At 35.1% G+C, this 14,163-nt stretch overlaps 1 protein-coding gene across 1 annotated transcript; it reads left to right on the forward strand.

Moving 5' to 3' along the window:
• Window positions 1–6,655: 6,655 nt before the first annotated feature.
• Olfr1094 (olfactory receptor 1094) lies at window positions 6,656–7,802 on the forward strand. The gene has a single exon (NM_146365.2). It carries the CDS (start codon window positions 6,734–6,736, stop codon window positions 7,724–7,726), a length of 993 nt encoding a protein of 330 aa, NP_666477.1. The 5' UTR covers window positions 6,656–6,733; the 3' UTR covers window positions 7,727–7,802.
• The last annotated feature ends 6,361 nt before the right edge of the window (window positions 7,803–14,163 follow it).

The raw sequence follows: 14,163 nt of genomic DNA on the forward strand, positions 1-14,163 counted from the left end.
CCCTGTCTCTAGCTCCTCCACTGGACATCCTCTGCCAGGTCCAATAAATGCCTGCTTACATTCACCTCTGTATTTGCCAAGCACTGGCAGAGCCTCTCAGGAGAAAGCTATATCAGGCCCCTGTCAGCAAGCAATTGTTGGTGTCAATAATAGTGTCTGTGTTTGGTAACTGTATATGGATGGATCCCTAGGAGGGACAGTCACTGGATGGCCTTTCCTTCAGTTTCTGTTCCATACATTGTCTCTGTATCTCCTCCCGTGGGTATTTTGAACCCCCTTCTAAGAAGGACCGAAGTATCCACACTGTGGTCTTCCTTCTTCTTGAGCTTCATGTGGTCTATGAATTGTATCTTCGGTATTTCAAACTTCTGGTCTCATATCCACTTATCAGTGAGTGCATACCATATGTGTTCTTTGTGATTGGGTGACCTCACTCAAGATGATATTTTCTAGTTCCATCCATTTGCCTAAAATCTTCGTGAATTCGTTGCTTTTAATAGCTGAGTAGTACTCCATTGTGTAAATATACCACATTTTCTGTATCCATTCTTTTCTTGAAGGACATCTGGTTTCTTTCCAGCTTTTGGCTATTATAAGGCTGCTATGAACATAGTGGAGCATGTGTCCTTACTACATGTTGGAACATCTTCTGGGTCTATGTCCAGGATTGGTATAGCTGGGTCCTCAGGTCTTATGGGATGTATTTGTTTCCTTTTTAAAGACCTCTACCTGTTTGATTGTGTTTTCCTGTATTTCTTTAAAGAATTTATCCATTTCTTCTTTAATGGCCTCTATCATCTGTACAAGATTTGGATTAAGGTCATTTTTTTGTTTGTTTTTTTGTTTTTATGTTTGTTTGTATGTTTTTTTTTCTTTGAGACAGGGTTTCTCTGTATAGCCCTGGCTGTCCTGGACCTCACTTTGTAGACCAGGCTGACCTTGAACTCAGAAATCTGCCTGCCTCTGCCTCCCAAGTGCTTGGATTAAAGGCATGTGCCACCACCGCCCGGCTTAAGGTCATTTTCTTGTGATCCATTTATATTAGGACATACAGAGATTGCTGCAGTATGGTAGTTGTGCTCTGAAATTGTCAGATTTCCCTGTTTTGTTTTGTTTTTGTTTGTTTGTGTTTTTGTTTTTGTTTTTTATTGTGTCCTTTGTAGCACCTTCAGCCATCTGCCAGGTGTTCATGGATGTTCCTGTTGTAGAAGGGATTGGGAAAGGGCCTAATCTTAATGATTCAGTGTAGCAGGTCTCTAATGGGTATCTTTTCCCTGTATAGTTCTGGATCAGTGTGTCTGATGAAAACAGAATGAGAAATGGTAGGAAAATTGAGGTCAACAGGGAATAACAGGGAACTCAGGGCAGCTGGGGGTGACCCAGTGGACTCAGCAGAGAGGGAAGATGAGTATGGGAAAATCTAACCTTCCTGCTTCTGACCTTAATGATAGTTCTTTATTTGACAGTTTTTGTCTGCAGTGATTATGTCTGGTCATGTGCTCGTTATTAAATATATATATATATATATATATATATATATATATATATATAAATATATAGGAATATAACTATATGTGTTATATATACATATATATGAGTTACAATTCTACATATTAATATACTGCATTCTGAGGCAAGAAAAGAAAATATTTAAAATTGTATTTTATTTTTAACATTATACAGTTTATTATGTATAGTAATAATTATATTTATATGTACATTATAAATAAATATTTGGTTATAGTACATATTCATGATTATATATCATATTTGTAACCATCCCGTTGTTACCTCTACCATTTTATTTTCAGTTAGAATAAATCTATCTTGCATACTATTGGAAATTTTGACATATTTATTTTTAATTTTTTTAATCATCTTCCTACTTTATTTTTTTCCATTTTTTATTAGGTATTTAGCTCATTTACATTTCCAATGCTATACCAAAAGTCCCCCATACCCACCCCTCCTACTCCCCTACCCACCCACTTCCCCTTTTTGGCCCTGGCGTTCCCCTGTACTGGGGCATATAAAGTTGGCAAGTCCAATGGGCCTCTCTTTGCAGTGATGGTCGACTAGGCCATCCTTTGATACATATGCAGCTAGAGACAAGAGCTCCGGGGTACTGCTTAGTTCATATTGTTGTTCCACCTATAGGGTTGCAGTTCCCTTTAGTTCCTTGGGTGCTTTCTCTAGTTCTTCCATTGGGAGCCCTGTGGTCCATTCAATAGCTGACTGTGAGCTTAACTGTTGAAAGAATATTTAATTTAGCAATACTATAATTTTATGAGATCTCAATAGGTAATTTCTCTAGAATATCTAGATAAAAGGGAGATATTTTCAAGAGAAGGAAACTGAATTTTAGGTATGTTTTCTAAGCACATAATTAGTATTGGAGTTGTACCTCTTTTCTGTTATATTAATTTCTTGGTCTTATGTATATATGCTCCTTTTTTTGAGAAATGATTTAACACCAATCAATTTGCATCATATTCACTCTCAAATTATTCATTTGCTTGTTGTAGAAAAACCTAAATCACCTGGGTATTTTTCTATCCTGAGAGAATCAACATGTTCTCTCCCTGGGGCATCCTGTATAGTTCAAGAAAATTTCAAAGGGCTGGCATGAGAAGGAAAATATACAATTTTCACAGATTGCTGTATGTGACTGAAGCAATCATTTTGAGTGTAAGAGGAAAATCTATTATATACAGAATATTTAGAAACTCTGAATTTTAAATTATATTACATGTTTTTACATGCAAGTTTTCTTTAATTTTTAAAATTCTGTAGTATCATTTTACTTTTGAGAGTATACTATAATTACATTATTTCTTTTTCCCATCTTCTCCCTACGTATCCTCCCATATATCTATCCCTGCTCTCCTTCAATTTCATGACATCTTTTCTCACTAATTGTTATTCTATGCATATGTTTGTACATATATATTACTAACTCAGTCATGCAATGTTACTTATATTTATGTTTTTACAGCTGATTATTTTTGCACTGTGTAAACAAGAGCGATGGAATTTCCGAGGAAAAAGCATATCAATTGACTTTATATCTAATTTAGTGATAAGATTCTACTTAAAAATTTGTGTACTGAAATTGAAGCATATGTCTCCTATGGAGACTTATTGTGTCTTAATTCGGCCACATATTTGTTGATTTGAAATCTGTTTTTCCTTCCACAAGAAAAGTTAGGTTATGAGAAGTAAAAATTGAGGGTTATATTTCAAATTAGGAAAAATATGAAATGCATACAACTTTTAAAGACTGAAAATCAAAACTGCTTTGTGTTCTCTGGAAATTTTGTTGTTATTAAGTGTTTTTTAAAAAATGTTAAGAGTTTAATATAGAACCATTCACTCTTTTCATTGAATTTTCTTATATAAATTACCTACTTCATGAAACGAATCAGGTATGTAATTCTGTGTTCATTTCAAGACTGAATGAATCCTAAGTATTGATACATCACCAAAAGTCCACAACAAATCCCCTGAAACTAGCACAATAGAGATGCCTTGCAAATTGTGACATGGTCTAGTTGATTCACAGTTCTAAATTCAATAAAAGTATGTTGAGTCATTTAAAGGTTGTCAGATTTACTATAAAAGATAACACACACACACACGCACACATACACACACACACACACACACACACACATTCTATCAACCCTTCTAGTATTAGTATTGGGATAAAGAAGGACCTAAGTTACTTTTTTCTTCATGTCATCAATGTGTTTCTGATACTACTGGAGTATATGTGTGTTGTGACAAAGTTGATTTATTTCATATATTTTTCCATAATGATCATTATTTGTTAAAACATTAGGTCTATATATGTTTTTAACTTTATAATTTCTCTCTATTAAAGTCAATTAGATAAAAGTATTATCAATCCAAATTTATCTGTATGATATAGAAATGTTTATGTTGTAAGTATGTGTGATAAAATATTTAAATGATACATTTAATTTTGGCTACAGGGATTCTTATCAGACACATAATGAGAATTAGATAATTGGTTCTATATAATTTGGTGTTGAATGGAATATATTGCCAAATTTCTAAAACATCTTTGCTTTAAAACCAGAAGTGTGAGAAAGTTAATAATTTGCCAGAAAAAAATATTATCCCATGAGTGCATTGAATTGATCTTAAAATCCATAATCTTTAGGAACCAAAACTAAACTATACTGAAATTTTAACCAAATCCAGTTATTACCTGATTTTAAGCAGATGTAGATTAACAATATATTTGTAAGATGATTAAAATCTTTGAGACTGCTATTTAGTATTTATAATCTCACTGAAAATTTTTGAGATATGCATATATACATATATAAATCTCATAATAGATCAAGATATATATAAATGTAACCCATTAATCTCTCAATACAATGAGATAAAAATCCTTTATTCTTTAGTACTAAATGGAATATAAATTCATTATTCATATTCCTGTTTATTCAGGCTTTGCCCTATATTTTTAGTAAATTTCATTAAAAAAATCCACAATAAGTTACTGCTAAGATTGAGCAAGGTATAATGTCAGCAATAAGTTTAGTCAATATTACTTATATTCATTTATATTTACCAATACTATATTAATACAAAAGAAACATGTTTTCCCAGGTTATCATGTCTAAAAATTATACACCTGAGATTTAAACACAAAAATTTAATTCAAACTATAGTGTTTCTAAATCCTTACAATCGTCCTTTATTAGGTATCTGAAGGTCACATTTGGCTGTGTATTCTTCTATGTGAGTATAAGTCAACATCTGCCTCAGGAAGAGTTTAAATGGTGGACCATCTACTGTCACTTTATTCAGTTAGACTATCTTACTCATATTATATTTCTGATAAATTGTAGTGAACATTTCTACATGTAGCCTAGGATTTTTTAAGTAGAACATGAGGAATGGTAAAAATGGCAATGAAAATTACTTAGCTGAAATTCATTTTAGGATGTTTGATAAACATGTTATTTTCTTATATTCTTTGTGTATGTTAATGCATATATTTTAAAATAATTAATTAAAATATTTAAATTATAATTGAGGATATTATATTTGTGTAAAGTTATGAAACTGTGCTGGTTTTCTTTATACATACCTGGGAGTTTTGGATATTTTGTATTTTAGACTTCTGAAATTATGTGTAAGAACTTAATGAATTTTTGTATGGTTAGCCCCACTATTGACTCTAAAAGAAATTGATGACTTGTATAAGTACATATTTTAATACAAAAACAAGTATTTCCTTCTTTTAGAATAACCTAATTGCTGAACAGATTATAATAAGAAGTTTCAATGCAAGAATTACAATGTGTTTCATAGTGAATATAAATCAATAAGTCACAGATGACTTAGCCAAGCCTAATGTAGAGAGGCTGTTCATAAATTCAATATATTGATTTGTCTGAAATCCTGAAGAGAAAGCAACAGCATCGGTAAAGATCTGTCTTTATGATTCTAGAGATTGAAACTAGGATTTGTTCACATTAGGTAAGCAGGTTACATTAACAGGACCTCATAATGAACACTTGCTGTGCTTTTCATTAAATATGATATTTAAGTTTCATACACAGAAGCTGTTTACCTGGTCTAGGATTTTGTCAGAATTATTGCATGTTTTCAGTTTATATCATAACATTATTTTGAAAAATATTTCCATGATGATTAATACTGATTGTTACTAAAAGATATTTAGCTTATAGTAAATTTATCAATTCCATAGAACTACTACTAAGAAAATAACCACATATTATTTATGAAACTACTGTGTTTCATATTAAATCCAAAGATATGTTTTTGTTTTTTCTGGACAGTATCTCTTTTTGACCCTGAGAGTTTTACACATTGTTATGTAGACCAAGCTAATCTTATTAAACACACAGAGGATAATCATAGATTTACCATTAAAGACATGAGCCACCATACCTGACCCAAAGGTAGATTTTTTTTATATGCACACGTCCTTGCCTTGTGAAATCTCCCATATTATAAGTTATATTGTTTTAAAAATAAAGAGAAAAATCACCAAAGGTTAAAAAATAATAGGTAAGTGGCAATGTTCATTTCAAGAAAGAAAAGTGAAAAACTAAAATACATTTTAAAAGTTATTTGCTTTCTTTAATTTTATTTTTCATTTTCAAAAGGCCCATCTGCCCCTTTATGATTTCTTTCTGTTCCTCACACATAATCATGAGTTAATGAAATGAGAAATTGTCAAAAGAAATGCAGCCCTGAGTGAGTTTGATATCTAAGACTAGTTCACTCCACGTTCTATTATTTCTTAACCACTAATTGATGCTCATTCAACTTTTCTCTATTAAACTCTAATGATCTGATGATCACTGTTTATATATGACTAAGACACTGAGGAAATTTATTAGACAGAAGCTGTGCATAATATTGATAATTGTGAACACAATGTAACATGAAAAAAGTGAAGAGGAATTAGCAGAGAATAGTGAGCATTGTCAAGATTAAATTTGCTGATTCTAAGTGTGAAAAACACAGCAAAAATGTAAGAATTGATTTTTTCAATTAATTTTAAATCAATAATGCATCTTCTTATTTTCAACTTCTTTATTACAGCTGAAGCCTCCAAAGAGAAAGTATTCATTATGAATTTCTAAAACACAAGCCCAAGGATGTGATAGTGGACATAGTTCTTGAAAGGCATTGATTGATTTATACAGTGTGAGACTCAGAAATGTCGATACATTCACCAGGTTACACTGTACGAAGAATTCCAGTGAACAATGTGACAGACACCACCATGTTTATACTAACAGGCTTCACTGATGACGCTGACCTGCAAGTCTTGTTATTTCTTCTGTTTTTTGTGATTTATCTTTTTACTCTCATAGGCAACTTAGGACTTGTTTTGCTTGTCATTGGAGATTCCCGGCTTCACAATCCAATGTATTATTTTTTAAGTGTTTTATCATTCCTAGATGCCTGTTATTCCACCGTTGTCACTCCGAAGATGTTGGTCAATTTTATTTCAAATGATAAATCTATTTCATACCCTGGTTGTGTAACAGAGATGTTTCTCTTTGTTACGTTTGGAACCACAGAATGCTTCCTGTTGGCAGCAATGGCTTATGATCGCTTTGTAGCTATCTACAATCCACTTCTGTATGCAGTGAAAATGTCACCTAGAGTCTACATACCTCTCATTATAGCTTGTTATTCAGGAGGGATTATGCATGCTACTATACATACAGTGGCTACCTTTAGCCTTTCTTTCTGTGCATCCAATGAGATTAGGCATGTCTTCTGTGATATTCCTCCATTGCTTGCTATTTCTTGTTCAAACACAAATATAAATCAGCTTCTGCTCTTCTATTGTGTAGGCTCCATTGAGATCATCACCATCCTGATTGTCCTGGTCTCTTACAGTTTCATACTCTTTGCAATTCTTAAGATGAATTCTGCAGAAGGGAGGAGAAAAATATTCTCTACATGTGGTTCTCACCTTACAGGAGTGTCCATTTATCATGGGACAATTCTTTTCATGTATGTGAGACCTAGTTCCAACTATGCCTTGGAACATGACATGATTGTGTCCACATTTTATACCATTGTGATTCCAATGCTGAATCCTATCATCTACAGTCTGAGAAACAAAGATGTAAAAGAGGCAATGAAAAAGATTTTTGAGAGAAATTTCTTCATGAACAAAGTGCATTTTAAATTATAATAACACTAAAAATAATGTCCGTTGTAAATCTGTATTTTACAAAGAAAAGCATTCCAGAGTTTTGTTAATGGTGGCCATGTTCTAAAATGTTAGAGCTAACTTGCTAATACTACCTTAGTTACTGTTTCTCAAAAATAGCAATGAGGACTATCACTTATATAGCTATGGATGGATTCAAGCACAGGTATATTAGAAATACTATGGATGTATGTATTGTTGTCATTAAATTATTTAAATTTCAATAGAATTCAAGTCTTCAGGAGTCTATTCTTTATAATTTTGTCATATTAGTTGAAATAAGTCCTCTTCATCCAATCTAAATTTAGTATGTCATGCTCTGGTTCCCAGCTATAATGCAATTGCTCAATTTCTCTTAACATACTCCTAACAAAGTAAATACCTCTGGTGGTTTTAGACATGTTCAACTTAAGTGATAGATTTTTTTCTCTTTTCCTTTAGTTCTTCCTTCCTTCCTTCCTTCCTTTCTTTCTTTCTTTCTTTCTTTCTTTCTTTCTTTCTTTCTTTCTTTCTTTCTTTCTTTCTACCTTCCTTCCTTCCTTCCTTCCTTCCTTTCTTCCTTCCTTCCTTCCTTCCTTCCTTCCTTCCTTCCTTCCTTCCTTCCTTTCTTTCTTTCTTTCTTCCTTTCTTTCTTCCTTTCTTTCTTCCTTCCTTCCTTCCTTCCTTCCTTCCTTCCTTCCTTCCTTCCTTCCTTCCTTCCTGTCTGTCTGCCTACCTGCCTGCCTACCTGCCTTCCTTCCTCCCTCCCTCCCTCCCTTCTTCCCTCTCTTTCTTTCTTCTTTCTTTCTTCCTTCCTTTCTTTCTTTCTTTCTTTCTTTCTTTTTTTGCAGCTATTTTTTGTTAAGACAGGGTGTCTATATATCCTCAACTGCTCTAGAAATCACTTTTTAAAATGAGGCACTCCTCCAACTCACAGAGATCTGCCCACCTCTGCCTCTGAGTGGTTGAATTAAAATGTAAGCCATAGATTTTAAATTCATTATTCAAAGGTATAAATTTCAGTGTTCTATAAAAGAAATACAATAAGAATAAATCTACATGGATCTAAAGTAAACACACTGATATAATATGCATATTGAATACTTTAGGAGGATTCTATACTGGTGAATTTCCATATTTTTTTCAAAGCTTTTTCAACTACCTGGTCAACATAATCTCTGCCCCTTTAAACATTCTTATGCATTATTTCCCCTTCTTAAAGATATCTAAGTTTATAAAAACTCACCACTAACCATCATTGACTACAAGAGGTAATTTTATAAAAAGTAATGTCTTTAAAGCCAACCACTATTATTTTTCATATTAAGGCATGTGGCATGAGTAGAATGGAATAAAGAAATTTCCTACTTCAGAAATAAAATGGATATCTCTATCTTATCATATATTGCCATTATTCCAGAGTTCTTTCGTTTAGCATTGTATAACAATATATCAAAATATATATTTCAGTAAATTTTTGGAGAAGATGTATTTTAATTGACCATTTTATTCGTTTACATTTCAAATGATGTTCCCCCTTCTGATTACTCCTCCACCAACCTCCACCTCTTCCCTCCTACTTCTTCTCCTTTGCCTCTCTGAGAGTGCGCCTCCACCCTTGCACCTACACCCACTTCACCCCTCTAGCATCCCCCTAAGCTGTGGCCTCAAGCCTCCCCCCTCTGCTATTTATTTGGAGTCCTGGATCCCTCCATGTAAACTTTTTAGTTGGTAATTTAGTTCCTGGGAGCTCTAGGTAGTCTAGTTAGTTGATATTGTTCTTCTTATAATCCCACTTAGCTCCTTCAATCCTTCCCCTAGCTCTTCCACTGGGGGGGGGGGGTCCCAGGGCTCAGTCTGATGTTTGGATGTAAGTATCTACATGTGCATTAGTCAGGGAGGGGATTATTTAATCAAATATTTTTTATGATTATATACCTGTTTTCAAATAAATAAGAATACCATTCATCAAGGAAGGAAATGATGAGTAAGAAAAAGAATGATTTCATTTATATTTAAATATGTATGTTAAGTGTTTAGCAAATTCATTCATGAATAATAGAGACTCAATGTCACTTTTTGCAGGAAATTTGATTACACTGTGAACCTTGAGATTATGTTATTTATTGAGAAAATCTATTTCTAGTTGTTGTTTGGCTCAGCACTTACACACATTTTTAATCACTTTGGGTGGAATACAGTCATGGCCTTAAGACATATCTTTAATTTCAAACAATGAAGCTAAACAGTTCATAGAAGGAGGCATCTTGCAGTTCCTTTAGAGAGGAACACTTCTGGATTAAAGATATGACTGTGGGTTGTACCAGCACCCCTCCTCTTGAGGCTCTATCTTTCTACTGGAGGTGAGTTCTTTGAGTTTCCCTCTCTACTGTTGGGCATTTCATCTAAGGTCACTCCTATTGAGTGTTAAGAGTCTCTAACCTCACAAGTCTCTAGTACTTTCCAGAGGCTCTCCCTACCTCCCACCTTCTGAGGCTGCATACTTCCATTCATTCTGCTGGCCTTCTGGGATTCTCTCCTGACCCCCCACCCCACCCTTACACCTGATTCAGTTCTCCTTTTCCTCTCTCCCTCCCATCTGCCACCAAAATCTCACCATCCCTCTGCCTCTCATGATTATTTTCTTCCCCATACTAAGTAGGAATGAAGTATTATCACTTGGCTTTTCTGCTTGTTAAAGTTCTTAAATTCTGTGGGTTGTATCCTAGGTATCCTGTACCTTTTGGGTAATATCCACTTATCACTGAACAAATACCATGCATATCCTTTTGGGTCTGAGTTAACTTACTCAGGATGATATTTTCTAGTTCTGTCCATGTGCCTGCAAAACTCATGATGTCCTCATTCTTAGCCTGGTTTTGGAGGAGCATCCTCTCAGAAATGGGGGAGGGGAAATAGGATGACCAACTGTGGAAGGGGCAAGAGACTTGCTGGAGACAAAAGCTATATTATAAATATATAAGTATGCTTATATATTTATAATGTAGAAAAGAATACATCCATGTTTGAAGGTGATGTCTAATTGAGTGGCAGGCACACAAATCAACGAACGTTTTGATAGAATAGAATTTACCCAACTCATGAGAAGAGAGAGGAAGGGGAAGCTACTCTAAGGGCTGTGCAGGGGGAGCCAGCCTTACCTAGAAAATGGGAGGCCATCTTACCTAGAAAGTTATAGAGAGACAGGTAGCAGAGGAAGAACAATCTAAATACAGGTGATGAGAGAAGGCAGGGAATGAGAACCATCCAGAAGATTAGAACATGTTACCAAAGTTAGTATGAGGCCAAACAGAGCAATTGAGGAGAGGCTAAGAGAGAAGACAGATTTAATCAGTCAGTGGAGAGGATTTTGAGCCAGAAGAGCTTAGGGGAGCCAGCCAGCTAAAGTTCAGAAAAACAAGAAAGGGTGAGTTTCCTCAGCAGTAAACCTCAGAGGCTCTAAACATTCTACACCTAGATTAGATTGTCCAAAGTCTAGATAGAAGCTTTCAGGACTGGCCTAGGTTAGAAGATCGAGGCAGTGAGCCCCAGAAACAACAATTACAGTTATGTTAGACAAAAAAAAAAAAAAAGATATATTTGCAGTTATGTCTATCAAAATTCCAGTTATCTTCTTTTCTGTTTTTTGTTGTTTTAATCAGTATTTCAGAAATCAACTGGTAGCATGACTTATCTTTTGCTATCTGTTCCAGTCAATACATAAAAATTAATAAATCTTCATTATGTACTTTTATCTCAGTTCTATCTCACTATAGGAATTCTGACTTGCTCTGGGCTTAAAGGTATGTTTTTAAAATACTTGGATAATTTAAATACCACCTAAAGTTTTTACTCTGTTAAAGCTATGCTTTTTTTCTTCTTTTCTTTCCTTTTTTATTTTATTGGTATTTTATTTTTATTTTTAAATGCTTTACTGATTATTTGCATATTTAATTATGTTCTTCAATCTTACTTATATCTCTTTCCACATTGGCCCTTGCAACCTCTCCCCTCACGGAGACAAACAAATAAGCAAAACATCTTACCATGACAGCTACACTGTGTTCTGGTATGTTACACAATATGTAGTTCTACCCAAAATGCTTTTTTGCAAATGTTCATTGCAGAATCATTGGTCTGGTTTGAATTATCTGGCTTCTGCTACACTATCATTACTGGGACTCCACTTAGATATCCTGGTTTTCACTGTGTCGTGGAGATCTTGCAGCTTTGGTATCAAGAGGACCATTCCTTTTATGGGCTCCAGCATTTCATAGATAAGATATATCCAGTACCTGGATCTAGAACTAGGTGCTACCTGAGTTGGTCAGCATGACTGTTCTCTCCTGCTTAGGCCACTGGGACCAGCTCTGCAGTCCTACTCAGGTAAGAAGGCAGGAAAACATCAGCGGAGTGCTGCAAACTGCAAAAGGATGGACTGGATCTCCCACTATCAAGCCTTCAGGATCATAAAACTATACTCTTAGATAAAACTAAATGTTCATATTTTACCATTAATAAAATGAAAACCCAAATGTATTGAGGACCTGAATTCCAGACCTGAATTTTTTAATTTCTTTTATTTACTTTACTTCCTGATCACTGACCCCTTATGAGTCTCTCCCTCCCACAATTCCTCCCCAACACCTTTCTCTTCTCCTACGAGAGTTTGGAGGTCCCCATACATATACCCTAAGCATGGCACATCAAGTTTCTGCTGCGCTAAGCACATCCTCTAAAAACTGAGGCCAAACAATACAACCTGAAGAACATTTTCCACAGACAGACGATAGCATTTGGGATAGACTTCTCTTCACTTGTTCTGGACCTACATGAAGACCAAGCTGCAGATCTGTTATATATTATGAGCAGGGGATGGCGCTATGTCCAGTCCGTGTATGTTCTTTCGTTGGTGGTTCAGTCTCTGAGAGCTTCAAGGTTCCATACCATGGGCGGGCATCAAACCCTGACACTTTTAGTAATGCTATGTTGTACTTGAAGTCAGGAGCCTAACATGGCTGTTTTCTGAGAGGCTCAACCAGCATCTGAGACAGATGCAAATACGTACTGCCCTGGACCTCTGCGGTAGAGACAGGGCAGGACTGAAGGAGCTGAAGGGTATGGCAATCCCATTGGAAGAGCAACAGTGCTATCTAATCTGAACCACCGGGAGCCCTCTAAGCCATCAGTCACAGAGCCCATTAAAGGGCTGGTCCAAGGCACATACATAGCAGAGGACTGCCTTGCCTGGCCTCAGTGGGAGAGGAATGGAGAAAAGATCTATGAGAAGTAGGACTGGGAGGGGGCAACATTTGGAATGTAAATAAATAAAACAATTTAATTAAAAATTATTAAGTCTTACTTCAAAGGCCTGTAATACACAAAACTGGCAAATCTAAACAAAATAAATGATTTTCTAGACAGATACCTCTTACCAAAGTTAAATAGGTAAGCTATTTAAACAAACCCATAAACCTAAGGAAATAGAAGCTGTCATTAAAATTCTCCAAACCAGTAAAAGAAAAAAAAAAAGGGGGGGGGTGTCAAATGGTTTTAGTGAAGAAGTGAAGACTTATACCAGACATTCAAATAACTAATGGGAGGAAAAACCTGCTCCATCTTGGGATCGGCCTCCATCTTACCAGTTTAAGGTTAGTCTAATTGTTTTAGATGTATTTTCAGACCACTTGTGATGTTCACATTCTTGCTTCAGAACATCCACCAGTCAGCTTACAACAATCATTCTATTAGACGCTTGCCAGGGTGGGCACCCCCTCACTTGCTCCTATTTCCTACTAAGCCCTTTCCTTATGAGAGTTCTAGGCTACTCTGCTTCCTTTCATTCTTTCTCAAGGTTGGGTTAGAGCTGCGCCCAAGCTCAAGCTTATAATAAAGAGACCCCAGTGCAATTACATTGAAAATGACTTCATGGTGGTCTTTGGGAGTTCAGGAACATTTCCTGGCACAACACTAATACCAAATCTCCTCAAACTATTCCACAACATAGAAACAGAAGGAACACTGGTTAATTCATTCTGTGGGGCCACAGTTACCCTGATTTATATCTACACCACAAGACTTGATAGTGGATGAATACTTCACACCTATTTAGCTTATGAACATCAACAAAAAATAATCAATACAATTCTCACAAATCCAAGCATATTAAGCCATCATCCATTACGATCAAGTAGGCCTTATCTTAGAGATGCTGGGATGGTTTGATATATGAAAATCCAGCAAAAGTAATCCATTATATAAAACAAACTGAAAGAAAAAAGTCACATGATCATCTCATCAGCTATTAAAAATGATTTTGACAAACTCCAACAACCCTTCATGTTAAAAGTCTTAGAGAGATCGGAAATTTACAGCACACATATAAACATGATTAAAAGCAATATATAGCAAACCAATAAGCAACATAAAGTTAAATGGAG

The sequence above is a fragment of the Mus musculus genome, chromosome 2 (genome assembly GCF_000001635.26).
Source record: "Mus musculus strain C57BL/6J chromosome 2, GRCm38.p6 C57BL/6J".
NCBI lineage: Eukaryota > Metazoa > Chordata > Mammalia > Rodentia > Muridae > Mus > Mus musculus.

What these genes read in the sequence shown, in the direction of transcription:
- Olfr1094 (NM_146365.2), top strand. Translation starts at nt 6,734, where the DNA reads ATGTCGATACATTCACCAGGTTACACTGTACGAAGAATTCCAGTGAAC.